Genomic DNA, 16803 nt, shown 5'->3' with positions numbered 1-16803 from the left:
GATTTTAATATAGCACTTGATAATCTTTAATGATATGCCTTTTTTGCAATAATTGCAAAATTTCTCATTGTAGTGCTTTACAATATGTCCAAAGTCCTTGCAACTCTAGCACTAAGTTTATAGCCTAGATCTTATTTTGTCCTAACTAGCATATACCATAATAATCATCCTAAACATCATGGTTTCTAAATTAAGACCAAGTTGAGTGACTAAACCTTATTTTTTACGTAATAATCCTCTTAAGAAAATCTCTGCATATGAAACAATGTTTTGGTTGGTTAAGCTATCATGTGCAACCTCAAATTCTAGTTTTAGTTTCATCTAAACCTAGTATATTTGGCTCACATAATGGACAACTTATAGTGCCATTAAGGCCTCGTTAGGAATGGTAAAATGAACTATCCTAGAATATTCACTCCAAAAAGTAAGAAATCCATGATAGAATTGTTCAATATAAAAGTAACCTTGGCAATAATTACCAATTTCTAACTCTAGTTGAAAATTTTAAGAAGTGTTATCTTGAGCATGTATGCTCCAAAGATAAGTTTACATCTCTATAGTAGTAGTGAACAATAAAAAATTATTCACTATATATGATTTGATATAACTCAATAACATAGAGATAACACGAGCATCATTGCTCTTCCAATAATTAATCTCCTTAAGTTCAATGAGAGTTTTAAATAACCCATCACAAATATCTTGAAATGAAATTTTCAAGTATAGTGATTACTTTTATTAAAATAAACAATATAATTTTTTTCTTTCATGATAAATCAGATGAAAAGAACTAAATTAGTAATAAAAAATAAACCTTGATATATATACACACAAACTCAACCTTAAAAAAAATATTAACTCTAAAAGTTGCAGGTGTAACATGCAACGTACAAGTTGTAGATGAGCCTCACAACTCACTCAAGTGTACTATTTATGTAAATGTTTTCTAGATTGTTTTATTTTAACACTTTTTTTTAGCTAAAAAAGAAAGGAAAACCTTAAAGAAAAAAAAAAAAAAAAAAAAAAAAAAAAAGAAAAAAGGATGATATCCTCGTACCACACACCGTTGACTCATGGAAATGGCCCATTGGTGGAGACGCTGGATTGAAGATTGAGTGGAATAGAGTGGACTGACCACTGTCTACTGAGGTGACTTAGATTGCAGGCCCAAAAAAGAAATACAAAAGTGCTCCTTGTATGGTCGGTTGAAATGATGTGGATTTGACATCATTTTGCTGCCAGTGGACAGTGAAAAGAGGATATAAGAAGATAGCCAATGATTCCAAAGCAGAGGACATTAAGGATTGGAATCACCCATTTTCCATTGCTGCTAGCTCAAGCTAAATTGCTAAATGTAGAATAAAGTTAGCAAAGGACAAGAATAGTTTCAATGCTTATTCGTAGTGTGACGTGGATATTATTTTTGAAAATATCTTTTATTTTAAAATAATATTGTTTTAATTATTTTTACTTCACTGTCATTGGTTGTTAATAATCTGTAATTACTTTATTAATTAACTTTACTTGTTCATGACGTTTGTACATGATATTCACACATCGTTGGCAAACTTTTGATTTGATAAAAAAATTAGCTCGTTAAAGTTGAGCTAACTAGGCATTTTTGAATCATTGAAAGGGCAATATATAAAATTAAGTGAGAAGATAAGATTATTGTTCTTGGCTCGAGTTGGGGTGGCTGATATCAAAATCCATTATGAAGAAGAAGGACTATTGTAAGGACGGCTATGGAAAATCTTAATTTAACACAGAAAGCAGGGGGCGTGCGTGCACTTTATGTGGCTTTGACTTTGGCTTTGCTTCATCCTCTAGAACACAGCTTTTGTGACTCCACTTCACTAACCCACCATTATTGATGAAGAGTGAAAGCACGAAAGTCCATGGCCTCTCTCTCTCTCTCTCTCTCTCTCTCTCCCCCTCTCTCTCAATGCTAGAAGAAGATGTGCATGAGGTCATAGCTTAGCCGTAGCTACAGCAAACAATGGCTTGAGTGCCTGCCCACAGATATCAGCACATACTAGAACAAGTGCATGAGGTCATAATCAACCACCATTATTCATGTTCTTTGTTTTGTGTTTCTCTATAAAGAAGTAGCAAGTGGCGCATTTCTCCCCCTTGAAGCTCGTGAAACACAGTTTTGCTTTTCAATGCTATCTTTTTAGTTATTAGTTCTCTCTCTTCTTCTTTTTATAGATTATCAGTGTTTCAAAGTTTAAAACAGAAAGAACCACCCATGCAGAGAAGATAGAAACACATGAAGATAAATATACCTACCTGAAGTTTTAAAAATAAAGATAAAGAAGAAATGCTACGTACAGTATATTATTTAACTCTATATTAATTTCAAAGAAAAAATCTTTAATTTCATCTTCTTACTATTTCACATCGATTCCTAATTTCTTTTCTCAAATTCAAGTTTACAGTCATCATTAAATAATAATAAAGAGAAGTGAAACGGATTTTAAAATAAAATAATTAATCATATAAGATTTTATGTAATTAACACAAGAAATTATAATTCTAGACTTGTAAATAATTAAGTAAGGACTTGATTGAATTAATTTTTAAAATTAATCTAAAATAATATATGTGATATTATTTAAGGGATGAATTCATATTATGTCATTTATAGGGTTTTCAGGTTTTTTTATAAGTAAAAAAATCATGTTTTTTTTTTTATTATTTTATGTGTAGTAAATTATGCAAAAACTACATAAGTCACATAACATTTGAAAAACACAAAAAAAAAAAGGCTAGCACTTAAAGGCACAACAATTCTTCTCTTCTAAAAGAGTTTAGAAGATTTTTTATTGGTGGTTCATATGGATTACTTTTAGTGGTCGGACACTTGAATGACTTATGATTTGTGACAACTCGGCCTTGAAGTAATTACTCAAAGGTGAAAAACATTTGATCTTGAAGTAATTTTTGTATCAACCCTAAATAATTTTAGATCGTTTAATAGGATCCTTGAAACTCCAAAAAAAAACCTCAATATTTTATGAAATATACACACAACATAATTATGAAAACCATGAGAATTGTTTTTTCAAAATGATAATCTGCCAAAATTTCAACGGAATCTCTCCTATATTGGAAGATCTTTAGTTATCGACTATATGTTGTTATAATTCTATTCACATTTTTCATTTACAATCCAGTCATCCTAGAAAAAAAAATATCAATACATAAAAACATCACCAAATATAACATGCAAGGATCAAATTAGAAAAGAATAATTAGTTTGATTTCGGTCTAAATTAATTTATAAACTTACTTAAACCTTTAATTAGGCCTATGATTAAATCAAATCAACCTATTAAAAATCTAATTAAGTTCTGAAACTTAATTTTTTATGCAAATTCATCTAATATTTATTTAATTCAACCTTGATTTTGCACTGCTTTTAACATCTAGATACTTCAAGGGTGCAATTGAGTTTCTAAAAATGTCAAAAATCCATTTTGGTATCTTTATTTATTATTTATGCATGTAGATCATTTTTCAGCTTGATCAACCAAGTCATTTGTCTTCCTATAAATTTTTTTCTATAAAAAAAAAAAGAAGATAATTTTCACAAAACCTAAAATTAGGTTATGATAAAGGTCAGGCCTGCATGCTTAGCCTTATTTTTTTTTCATATGTTCTATTTAAAAAAAAAAACAACAAACATGTCGTATATTAGTAAAGTCTTTAACCACTATAGGTGGCCGGAAAGTCAGGGCATGAGCTTTTATATCGTATAAAATCTATTTTCAACAACTTTTTTCATTTGGAAAAAATTTGAAAAATACCATAAGCATCTCATTAAACTATTTTCAACTTTAAAATAACTAACTAAATCAAAACAAATTTCACTAACCCTGATCTATTTTTTTAACAAGATAAAAAAAAATTATTAAAAACCACCTCAATGACATTATTCTTGTCAAAATGAACCTTCTAACACAAAAATCAGTTTTTTGTTGCTAGAATGTGGATCACTTTTTCTCTTCTTTTCCATTTTTCGAAGACTTTCTCTTTCCTTTCTATAAAATCAAGGATTGGAAGTAAAAAAATAAAGGATAAATTACATCGAGCATCTTGTACTTTGATTGTTATTTCACTTTTTAGTAATTTTAGAGATTTAGCTTTAATTCCTCAACTTAATAACACTTTAGATCCTGAAGTTTTTCTGAAAAAAAAAAATCAACAAAAAATAAACAGGATTTTCATTATATTTTATATAATAACTAAAAATCTCTTGTAATGTTAATATTACAACTTTGCCAAGGAACTAAAAAAAAAAAAAAAAAGACCTAGACAACATTTGTCTTCCCTGTTATTCAAAACAAAAACAGAGGTGAGGTGAGGAAACCTTTAAAGGGCTCTTCTGTGTTTTAAAAAGATGAAAAGAGATGTGTTATTTTGTAGGAGTGTTCTCAGCTGGAAATGATAAGAAATGAAAGAGTAACAAACCCATCAGTTACTCTTTTTTTTCCTTGATTTCCAAGAGAGAGTGCTCCAAGTCCAAATTCAATGTTGCAAATCTAGTTTGGAAGGAAATGGTAGTGTTGTCGATAAGGTCGTTCATAAATTCATGAAGAGGTCGTTTTTTTAGTTTTTATTTTGGTCATTCTTCTTGTAATTGTTTTTAATACTACAAATTTAAACATTAATTCATGGAATTAACCTCTAATTCAATTCAGATCTTTCATAAAGAACCTTGAATTGTCAAGAACATGCATATAGAAGAGAAAATCACATGAAAGGATGAGATTGTTTAAAAAATAAAGTTGAGTGACAAAAGTGAAACATGAGGAAGAGCACAATAATCATCAATGAATTGACATGTCAAAGTTTACAGTCGTGAAAATGGTGAAAAAATATGCAAGGAGAAACTCAATTAGCCCTTAGTCTATATACTCATCATCAATTGCATCCCAAATCTAATTTCATCGACCATGTCTCGTACATTTCACACATTCTCAATTGGATCCTTCTCTAATGTGCATATTTTATAATTAACATGAGATGAGGAAAATATTTCATCAGAAAGTCAACATGTGACTTTGAATCCTGCAACGCCTGAATGTACAGGCAAATCAAAATCTTGAAAAGGGAAGGACATGAGGAGAGAGATTCCCATTGAAAAGGATCCATCACCTCATTTATTCTGAAATACATGTTAACAAGTTTAAGAGATCCTATGAGAATAAATATCAAAATTGTAGCAAGAAAGTGCGAATTTCCATGGGACCAAGTTCAACAACGAGAGTTGAACTATCGACAGGACCACCTCTAACAGGTGAAGGTTGCTCTCCGTTGTCTCCCTCAACCTTCCATGTCATCTTCTTCATCTCTGATTTCTCTTGGTTTGATGACAAACTCATTTCCTTCAGCTCCTTAATCTGAAAGTTGAAACACCACTTGGCAACAAACATGAAAGAAAACAAAACACATGCGCTGAAACAGATAGAAATATCCTTACTGCTTTTCCACTGAACATCTTCTTCAGTTCAACTTTAGCTAGTGTTGAATAAGCAGCATCTTCTCCCGCCTGACCTCATTTGCAGCATTGAAGAGGTTCGGGTTAGAATTATTTGTAACTTAGCCGTGTTACTTCAATTCAATAAAATAAACACTATAATGAAGCAGGATAATGCTTGGTTCAAAGTTTCACATCTATCCTTGACAATGAGACAATCATCTTGGTTTCCGAGATTCAACATTCAGCAACCGGAAACGCTGGGGGTTCTTTCCCTCAATCTTCCCTTTGTAAGGTTGAAGAAAGACAGGTCTGTTCTTATACTTGGTGAAAGGAGTTATTCAATGTTCATCTTGCTTGTGTAAACACGGGTCTATTCTTCTTATAATTGTTCTCATAACGGTGCTATTTTTTAGAGTAAATATGATGAGAAACTAAGCATCTAAGACGTGGTTAAAGGACGTCAGCAAGTCATTGCAGAGCAAAACAGAATGGCAAGGTGGAGTACACAGAGCATGAGTAATGAGCTCATTACCTCATATAAATGAGCCAGACGGAGAAGAACACTCCCATCATCCAGCTCCTGCAAGACAACGACAAGTGAGAAAGAAATACTCTTGAGCAATGTAATTGTTATTCTACAATAGGATGGCACCCTCACCTGAAGGGTTATCAAAGCAACATTTAGTGGCAAGCTGTAGCCGGGATCCATGGCAGTTCCTGTGGCCACATGAGATGCTTTCCAAGTCTCTTCCTTCTTTATAATCAATCAATTGCCAAATTAGGATCTAACAAAATTCATACGTATGGTTATTACAATGAGGGCATACCTCCTGTGTGAAAGCTGCAAGAAGTGGTGTGTAAATCTCTTGGCCAGTTGTCCGGCGCCAGACTGCTCCAGCCCCTACCTGGTTGATGCTCAAATAATAATTTCCTCTGATCTGAAAAAGAATGTAGATTGATTGTAAGGAAAATGAGCATATGAAGCATTTATATCCTTCAGGTGCTTATCCGCAGCCCTTTATTTCATCCAAGAATGAGGTCAAGAAACTTAGAACAAGCATTTTCTAACAGCTGTCAGTTTCAACAACGCAGATCATGTACTTGTCAAGTAACAACTATGAAATTGTGGTCAGAATGAGAATGAGAAGTGTTCATCCAGGACTTCTAGAATATAAAGTTGCTACTTCATAGTAAATCATACCGTTAGTCCTTCACATTCATCTCCAACACAAACACTTTCATCGAGGGCTTCATTAACTCCTCTGGAATCATCATGGAGAGTCCGCCTTGTGTATGAAAGGAACAATAATTAGTTTAGTATGTCCACAGATGAAAAGCATAGCGATTCTTGAGCATTGAAGAAAACATAATGTAACTATTTGAACCTATGAAGCATTAGTTCTAGTTGACCATCTTCAATGCTGGCTCCTCCAGTGGCACGATCAACCAAGACTGATAATTCAGATCTCTTATCCATCGTAAAAATTCCAAGGTTAAGCTGAAAAATTCCAAAAGGTATCGATATGAAAAATTCCAAAAGGCATTGATATTATTTATTCATTGACCTTTTTATGATGATTGATAAGACGGATCACTTTCATCAATTTGGAAGGGGAAAAAAAAGAACTAGACTACCAATTTATAAGCAGTTGCTAAGGAATTGTCAAAATGAATCTGAATAGCTGGATCTTAACAACGAGCAATGCCCACAAAGAGAATATGTTTTGCAAAGTTTCACACATGAAAAAAACTGAGTTTTCTGTAGGTTGATGCTAGCATAAAGAAAATTACTGGATAATAGTTTCCTGCAACAGGTTCATTGACTGAGAGGCTCCAGTCAGCTCTGTAGTCTCGAATCTGTGAAAAGATAATGATAGGTTAGATTAGAGAATACAATATCCTTAATTTCTAATGGAGGCTTCAATAAGAGAGAACAAAATGAACAGTTTAAAAAAGAGAACGGAGGTTGAGATGGATGGACCTCTGTGAAAAGCTGTTCATAAACCCAAAACTGACATTCTTTAAGGCAATGCAGATTTATAATACATAACTTTGTATTCCAACCACTCATTGCTTGATGCATGCAATAAGGATGAGTGCAATTTATAATTGACAATCACAAATTTGATGTGTCTTTGCTGGCTCCTAATCGTGATCAAGTTGAGAATTCTCAACTTAGCATTATTTAATGTGCATGTTCTTCCACTAAGGATATATTGAGAGGTTCTGACATTGGAAAGAAACTACAGTGAGAGTTACCCGCTTTAGAAAGTCCCTTCCATTAGAATCAGTATAAAACACCTTTTCTGTGGCCATATTTGCTGTCATTCTTGTGATGACCTCTTTTCCAACACCATCTTCAAGAGGAATTGGGCCAATCTTCATAATTCAAAACTTGTCAGGAATGCTTGGTATGAATCTAGAGACAGATTTTTAACTTCTAGTTTACAGAAAGCAAGCAGACAAATTGGTAGGCAGAGCATTCTTAGTTACAAGAGTAGAATGTTATTGTGAAGAACAAGTCAGACTTTCACAAATGAATAATAAAAGCAGTTAGGATTCAGAAAATGTGACTTACAGTGTATTCAAGTTCTGCATGCTCTTGATCTTTGTAAACTCTTGTTACCTGATAAACAAACATAAACTAAAATTTAAGGGGAAAAAAAGAGCTAGTGGTGGAGGAAACTTAAACCATAAAAATTTATGGATAAATGCTATAACAAAGTTCTCATCATATATTGTGAATGTTCTTGTAGGAACTCAAGCGCAAAATGTATGGTGAAAAGGATTTGATATTCAGTATCATAGTTATTAATATCCCATTTTAAAGATAGAAAAAAAATTATTGGGAGAGATGCCTATAGATGTTGACCTGGTAGATCCATGAATTAAATTGTTGGCGAACCTCATCAAACAGTGGGCCACGATGAACCTGCAGGGGCACCTGCAAATAAACAAAACAGTTTCAAAATAAATAAAAACATAATCAACTCATAAAATAGGAGCTAGAATTTGACCCTTTATTCTTGGGGCGTGGGGTAAGAACTACAAGTCCACATGGTTGAGAATAAGGCTTCATTAAGCTGATTAAAGTGGACTTGTGATTTTTTTACTCATTTGTCATTTTAATTTATACTCCACGCAAGAAAGGGTTGGTAATTTGTTAAGCATAAGAAAAAAGAACTTACTGATCTTGCAACAACATGGGGAGGGGAACCATCAGGCCTAAAGATATATGCACCTGAAGATTGCTGTATAAAAGATGGCACATCAGCAACTACTGCATCAATTTAGTCTCAAGTATAAAATCCTTAAACAGGTTTGGAAGTCGCATACCATGAGCTCAGAGCTTGAACCATACCAAAAGTAGCTTTGCTGTACTGGCACATCAACCTAGTAAAATGTAACCAATTAATTATAAATGATGTCCAGTTTCACTGTCGTAACATCTCTTGATCTATATATTATTTTTCATTTCAGGATTGTCATTAAGAAATGATACAAGGTTCTATATTGTGAAGATTGATGTTACACAACAAAGAGCCAAAACTAAAACTAAATCATAAACGAACTAAAGGAATAGAAGCATATGCAGATTTCAAGCAAATTTTAAGACAAAAACATCTCTACATGAGTATTGGAATTTCCTTTTCCAAACTGTTGAGTTATTTGTAGGCATGCTTGGTAGAAAAGAAATTAGCTCCTGACAAGCATAATGTTTGCAGGCCGTAGAAGATTTCCCAGGAGAGTGACATGTATGATTGTGATTGAATAACCACTGCTCATGCTGGCTACTTTCAGAGTTAATATCATAAACTTGTAGTCAATTTATTTAAGAATTTCAGTATGTTGGCCACAAATACCAAAGTAAGAAGAAGATTTTCCTTCCCAACCCCTAAGAATTAATTTTAGAAGGTCCAGAAAAGAATGGAGCAGCTGGTAAAGAATGAATCAAAACCCATAAGGAAAGCCTATGCTGCCTCCATTCATGAAGTGAAAAAAGGTCCAAAAGAACAATCTGCCAAGCATTATAAACCTCTCATAGGAATAGTTAAAAAGTCTACCCCTGTTTTGGAATTATACATCCGTTTGAGTTGACCAGTCATAGAAGAAAAGGACATTTTCAAATTTCCAGATCCAATTTCAATGGTATCATTCTGTGGGCTGTCCATCACAGAGAGCCCGTTTCTTCTTTTCCCTGCATAGTTTTGTTATCCAGAAATGAAAAAGGTAAATTGAAAGAAAATAAAGAAACAAACTCAGTTTCATGTGCTTCTCTTCAGCAGATCAACCTTAGAAGAAATCACATTAGTTTTAAACAGGGTCTAGAAGGAGAAAATAAAATCAAATGCTTACCTAGCCCAGTAGCACTAGCAATAAAGTAGGTACTCCAACCGAGTGGTGGCACAGACACTTGAAAGTGCAGCCAATACCGGGGCACTTGAATGGATGGAAATCCATATGCCTTCACATAAAAGTTTCTTAAGTTGCTTGTGGTATTATCCATGGTAACATATTGCGTCTCGATATGTTTTCCATAGGAATCAGCAACAACTAGATTAGGGTCATTAACCTGGTAGATATAGTTACTCAACAATTTTAGTGAAAGAATGAACTCTGGTCATAGAAAGAGAAAGGGAGAGGACATCTTCGAATGACATCAAACTCAATTTAAAAAGGCTAGAAACTGCAGATTGATGCTGAAATTACTGAACAAGGAATGAAACACCCAAGATGACTAGACCAGATACTTCTAGCTGAACGTGCTTAACATCCAAGTCATGATCAGGACAGGTCAATGCATAACAAAAAATATATATATATATATATATATGGACTAGAACACAGGTTTTTCCTGCCTTTTAATCATTTATCCTAACACCTTGATTTGATTTCATCTACTTGGTGAATGAAATGAACCCGTTTCCTCCTTTTCAGTATCAAAAACAAAACAAGATTTTACTTACTGGTATCCTAATAACATCAGTGCGATTCCATCCAAGAGCGTTATACAAAACCATGACCTAGAAATAACAAGTTTTAATATAGGATTCTGAGTTAAGTATACATAAGAAAAAGTAGAAGAATGTGAGACTACCAATCTCTTCCCATTTGAAATAGCTTCCTCTGTTGGTGGGCAGTAACTGATATTTAGTAATTGACACTGACAAAATTCAAAGAGGCAGCATCAGGCCAGAGCATTAAATTGATCATCTAAATGGACATATTTGATAAAGATTGAAATTCAGTGGTGAAGACGTAAACGAAATCCTCAAATAACGAAAGTGCGTTGCTTCTTCTCATGGCATTGGTGCAAAACTATATTTTCATCTGTACAAGGAAGAATGATTGTGCAAATAACAAAAGGTACCTGACTAAAATTCAATGCTGGTTTTGCACATTGATCTCTTGATTTATTGCTAACCAAGCATGACAGAGCAGAACTCACAGTAGCTTCTGCCTATACATTAAGTTAACTTTGAGGAATAAAACTAACTAGCAACGATGAAGAACTAAGGATCAAGTAATTCAGAAGAGATTTTAGCTGCCCACCTCCAAGGCTCCAATAGCAAGGCGTTTTTCATAGTCATTTGTAGTGTGTTGCTTGGCAGTGCCAGTGACACCATCATGGTGCTGTGCAATGCCTAAAGCATCTCCAAGTCTATATGTGTTGGGACCAGTGGATTTTTTCCCAACCAGGAACTCTAGTTGTCGTGCTGCCTGTTTTAGAAAGCAATGAATTGTGTCAGTAAAACAGCAACATTCTACCACCCAAAATGATAAAATTCAGCCAGAGTAGCCATTATAGATGTTTTCCTTTCTCCACAGGGTACTTCCATTTCCACCTGGTTCAAGCAAAATTAAGAGCAAGCTCTAATGTAAAAACTTTAGAACCAGATCGGAGCTTTTCCTAATATTTTTTTGAAACCATAAATCACCAAGACAAAGAGGCGACTGACATACCAAATAATATCCACTCAGCTGACGAACATATCGCTTCAAGGCTGGGCGACTAGTAAAAAAGCCAGTCCAGTAGGCATTTTCCTTATCTGCATAACTGACCAAAAACAAGCATCAAGTGTGTGTGCTCAACAGACTGATGTCTGATGAATAGGGAAAAAAAAAACAATAAGCTTTGCTTTTCTTACGGGAAATAATCATCAGTTTTCAGTGGCCAAGACTCATTTGCTGCATTTTTCACATCAGTGTAGATAGATGGTGTAGAATACAAAGCATTCACTCGACCATCCTGAAAGATCAATATGCTTAATGGAAGTTCAAATTGCATTTAGGATTTAATATCTTCAATTGCCTGTGCTGGGATTTTGGATTAATAAGAGTTGAAAAAGCGTTGGACTACATTAGTTTCTTATCTTATCACAACTGCAAGAAACTTAAACAAGAACTTTCTGGTCTTCCTACATCTAGTATATACCCTATAACACATGTCGTTAGCAATCTGATTGATGGGCTCACACTCTTTCTTTCTTATAAAATAGTAGTGATAGAGAGGTTCTTTGCGCATCTTCTGTCATTGTCCGACACTATATCTAACAGAAGGGAAAACCAAGTAGATTATAGGAGGTGAAGGCGGGGTGAGAGGGAACAACTCTTGGGAATTACACCACAACAAATTGCTTCTGTAGAGTTTTGGACTAAGCGCCTCTGGAAAGCATTATACATCAACAGTTATTAAATAGGCTTAAAATGATGAGATTCAAGAAATTTGTTTTCCTATTTCATATAAATATTACCTTGTTAACATGGTGAATTAATTTGTCCATCTGCTTGAACCAAGACTCAGCATATTGATACTGGAAATCATCACCCATGGTCCACATAATATGGTTTGTCCTTGTCACATTTGCCTGCATGATAAATGGTGGTATGATTCTATTATACATGCTCAACTCATTTAGCAAAATGAAGTGCTTAACACCTGACTCCTTTGCAGCCATGAGAAGCACATAATTAGAGAGAAAGAGAGGAGTTCGAATTTTACTTGGGTCATAGCAGCATTTATAAAATCATTAACCCGCTGCTCAACATTGTAGTCATCTAAAAGGGGGTTGTCCTGCAATATGACATGCAATAGGCTAGGTGAAAGTTCAACAAGAAAGTTGATTAGTATTTGAAAATAGTAAGTAAACATTTGTAGTTTGTAGTTAGAACCTGGACTGGCACAAAGTCGTCAAATACTTCAAAATGAAAACCATTTGGGGGACTATAATGAACAGGAAAGGCATTGGCAAAAATCTGCAATCAGCCCAAACATGTGAATTGTAAACCCCACAAACCATTTTCAATAAACAATGGATAGGTTGTTGTTAAGAACCTGAGAGGAAGAACCAAATGTCTTGGATCCACGCCATATAACTTCAAGAGCTTTATCATCTTTGCGCTTCGCTCTGTCCTGGTAATCAATCCTCGCAAAGTGTACAGAATCAAATCCAAGCTGAAGGAACAATATAACTAATCAAAATGTGTCCACTGTCAACCCATTGGAAAATAAGCCAACTTTTAAAAAAATAAATAATCAGATGACAACAGTACATCAACTTTAGATAACGAAGGTTTTATTTTATTTTATTTTGAGAATAATCATTCTTATAAGATTCTACACCTCAGTCCCTAGAAGGTAAGCTTGCACTGCAGAATGTCCAAATGGATCAATCTGCCACCCCGCACGAGGAGTCTTGTTAAACTGCTCCTTTATTGCGTGGTGACCTAGAGTTGTTTGGTCAATCATGTCTATGTAATGACAAGTTGCTTCATCATGCATACACCAACCACCATTTCTGCAATTGAACACTTAAACGCTTGTCATTTCCATAAAAGAAATGCATGTTGTGCGTGCATAACTACCAAAAAAAATTAAATCTCTCCCTCCCTACAAAAGCACATGAATATGCAGACACACTGAAAATTGCTTTATAACTACTGCATACACAAATTCCAATTGGCCAGCATCAACAAGTTTCCTCACTTGCTCTTGAATTTCCTCACTTTGTTCTACCCACCATCGCTGGAAAAAAGCCTACATATCATTCACATTCAGCTTTGTTAGATTATTGTAACCGCATATGTACTGGATAGCTTGACAAGGGAAAATGGGAGTGAGAAAAAAAAAAAGACGTGAGAGAATTTCACATCAAATGGCAAGATATCCTGCTAGTAAACAGCAGGAGCTGCCAAACAGCCCTGGATTAGTCCAAACATTTGGGTACTCTACTGTGAAGTCAATCAACTTCCATAGGAGATCCAACTTCTAGTTAGAGAAAAGAAGAAAACAAAAATTGTAAGTTTCTATATTGACGATTGAATCTTATGATAATCAAGATATAACTCTTCCAAGCCCTATTTTCTTCGTAGCTTGAATGCAATTTCAGGATCAGCTAATATGTCACAATTATCCTAAACTGTAAAACTAATTCATAGAACAGCATTTGATGTATGAATTTTCAGAAAGTCTAACAACGCAGAACTGCATTTAGGATTCCTATAAAAGAGTAGTGTATCCTGCACATAGCATATTATACATCGGTTGTTTGTGCAGGAAAAGCAATTGACTGAAGTTAGAACTTGTAAATAATATTCCAGGAACAACGAAAAAAAAAATGCAAAAGGGAATCCATGAATGTAGTATTAGACTAAAGACCGAGCAGGAAAAACGAAAAATCTTCATTTCATTACCATTTCAACAAAAACAAACTTCCTATTGGAATCTCGACGCAATGATTCCACCACTGAATCCAGCACATTCTCAACACAAGCACCCTGCCAAAGAACGGTAACGAAGTCAAACATGAAAATCAACTTTAAAGAAAACCATAAAATCAATCAGAAAACAAACAGATTAGAACCTGAATACTGTTATTTGATCCAACATAGTATTGATCAACAGTCTTTAACCAACCAACATCATCATGTGAATGTGGTACCAAATGGACATTCAACTTTCCTGGCACAACTCCACCTCCAGTATTGTAATCCACATAACCACCATTAACTACTGTACCATGCAGGCCAAAAACAACCACGAAAGCAATAAGAACCCACCCATCAAACCATGTCAAATCCCTCTCAAGCTTTTCCATTTCAACCCCAACAAATTCTAAGCATGAAAGGTTGTCTTTCTGTTTTCTTTTGTTTTTTAAAGGGTCCAACGTATTCAGCCAAAGGAATGTTTAACAAATGGCATGTAAAGACAATTTTTTTCCTTGGTCTTATCTTCTCTTGCATTTCCTTGCCGGCCTTGTAGCTGTCAGTAAAGAGTCAAAGAGGTCTTTATAAGGAAATGAGAGGGGGGGGGGGGGGATATATTTTTACTGTGGAATCTCATGTCAAATTTTGATAGCTAAAGCACGAATTGAAAGGTCATCGAGTTTACCTAATAAATCATTCTAAAACTCAATTTTAATGTGGGTTATGGCTTGATTCTTCGTGGATGACATTGTTTATCCTATGGTACTTTAAAAAAAAAAAAAAACATCATTTTTCTTACTATTTTATTCTTGCACTTGGTGTTTACGTCATTCACTTTTATTTATATTCCATCACATCTACATGGTGTTTATGGTGTTAGGATGAATTAAAAATTAATTTTATAAAAAAATTAATTTATTGTAAAAACAAAAAAACAAGGATTCAAATTAAGAAAACAAAATCAGGCATTTTCATTTATATTGTTCAAAAGATATGAAAAACTATAATTTTATCTATGAAGTTTCAAATCTTTACATTATTTGGGTTTAGAATTTTATATTTAGATCATAAATTTCATTTTATTTGAGTTTGGATCCCTATATATTGAGGGAGAATAGAGAAAACATTTGATTGATTATATTTCAACAATAAAAGAAAAAGGAAACTTATATTAGTGTCAATGGGATTCATCTTAAAAAGTAGAGTACTATGAAGGTGGTTTGAAATTTTTAGCATGCTTGAAAAATAAATTTAAACTCATTTTTCTTGAATTAATCTAATTTTTGTTTTTGGATCAATTTTTATTATGTTTTGGGTTAAAAAATTAGATTTGGATTTTTAGGATTTTTTAAAAAAGTTTTTTTAAATGAAAAAGATTGAAAAATGAAATTTTTAGATTCAAGAACACAAAAACCAAGTTCCTAGTCAGAATTTGAATTATATCCATTTGGGGAGAAATTAGGTAAATTAACTTTATTTGCTAACTAATAATATCCATTTGGGGAGAAATTAGGCAAATTAACTTTATTTGCTGACTAATAATATCTAATAATATTCATTTGGGGAGAAATTAGGCAAATTAATTTTATTTGCTAACTAATAATATCCATTTGGGGAGAAAATGAGGGATAAATGTTGATTTCTTGCCTCACTAACATTTTAAGGAAGTCCACTGGATCGTGGGCCACAGATTTTTCATGAAATGGGGGCTCATCTTAAGCGAGGGTAGTTGAGCTGGTTGTTGAATTTTGGATGCAAATTTATGGTTTAATAACTGCATTGTTCTTCAAAACCCATCTTCTTTTTTTTTTCTTTTCAAAGATATTGGAGAGGTGGAGGTTCATTGTTTCTAGATATACTATATAGGTGACCCGCTTTTTGTCATGGGTCGGGTTGATTTTTTTGCAAGGTAAAAAACCATGTCCAAGCACTATTATTGGATTTTAAAGAATAAAAAAAAAAATTCATGGCTCAATATCATAAAAAGAAAAATAAAAAAAAACTAATGGTCCTCAATCCTTAGTAGTTAGTAGTATAAAATATAAAAGAAATAAAAAAAATAAATGAAAAAAATATTAAGAAACAAAATGAGGTTGTCAAAACCTGTTAAAAGAACCAAGTGGACATAATAACCCAATATAAGGCAAAATAGAGAAGACAAAAAAGTTTAGTTGTAAAAAGAATTGAATTTTGAAGGAAAAAAAAAAAAAATAAAAAAAATGACATTAGAAAAAAACTTGGGTTGCCCGGATAAACCTCCCACATGGATTATGAAATAGAAAAAACTTGATTGAAAAAAAAAATTAAGAAGACAATGATCATGAAAAGAAATTTAGGGAGCATTAATCAAGTATAAAATGGTCAAAACGTTGGATTGGCATGTTTCAATTAATCCATAGAAAATCCAATCAAAACAGAGTTAAAGATCGTTGATTATTTTTTTTTTTTTTTCAAAATGATATCATTTTATTTTTTTATAACATAAAAAGATTTAGTTGATTTATGATTAATTCAAGTCAACCTGCTCAACTTATGACCTCATATATTGACTCCAGGGTAAGGTGTAGAAGCGATGGGAATAAAATGAGGAAATCAAATACCTAATAAAA

General features: G+C 33.4%; 1 protein-coding gene across 1 annotated transcript; it reads right to left on the bottom strand.

Moving 5' to 3' along the window:
• Positions 1–4916: 4916 nt before the first annotated feature.
• LOC118030527 (alpha-mannosidase) lies at positions 4917–14733 on the bottom strand. Its single transcript, XM_035034661.2, has 29 exons — positions 14353–14733; positions 14183–14266; positions 13438–13526; positions 13113–13287; positions 12825–12944; positions 12662–12745; positions 12492–12563; positions 12244–12357; positions 11638–11738; positions 11453–11546; positions 11042–11209; positions 10860–10949; positions 10587–10652; positions 10456–10512; positions 9845–10061; positions 9553–9686; positions 8825–8881; positions 8677–8739; positions 8361–8432; positions 8067–8114; positions 7748–7867; positions 7280–7345; positions 6874–6986; positions 6690–6774; positions 6316–6426; positions 6147–6242; positions 6021–6068; positions 5489–5557; positions 4917–5408 (listed from the first exon to the last, which is right to left on the bottom strand). The coding sequence occupies exons 1-29, from the start codon at positions 14584–14586 to the stop codon at positions 5220–5222; spliced, it is 3036 nt and encodes a 1011-aa protein (XP_034890552.1). The 5' UTR covers positions 14587–14733; the 3' UTR covers positions 4917–5219.
• Between the last annotated feature and the right edge of the window lie 2070 nt (positions 14734–16803).

The sequence above is a fragment of the Populus alba genome, chromosome 7 (genome assembly GCF_005239225.2).
Source record: "Populus alba chromosome 7, ASM523922v2, whole genome shotgun sequence".
Lineage (NCBI taxonomy): Eukaryota > Viridiplantae > Streptophyta > Magnoliopsida > Malpighiales > Salicaceae > Populus > Populus alba.
Note: the sequence above shows the minus strand (reverse complement) of the source record. Positions and strands in the feature narration are given on the sequence as shown.

Bases quoted from the DNA above. Each gene is read 5' to 3' on its own strand.
- LOC118030527 (XM_035034661.2), bottom strand. From the start codon at position 14,586: ATGGAAAAGCTTGAGAGGGATTTGACATGGTTTGATGGGTGGGTTCTT. The intron at 8,115-8,360 runs GTCAACATCTAT...TTTGTTTATCAG, and splicing joins TTAATTCATGGATCTACCAG to GTAACAAGAGTTTACAAAGA. The intron at 6,243-6,315 runs GTATGCCCTCAT...TTGATTATAAAG, and splicing joins TTGCAGCTTTCACACAGGAG to AAGGAAGAGACTTGGAAAGC.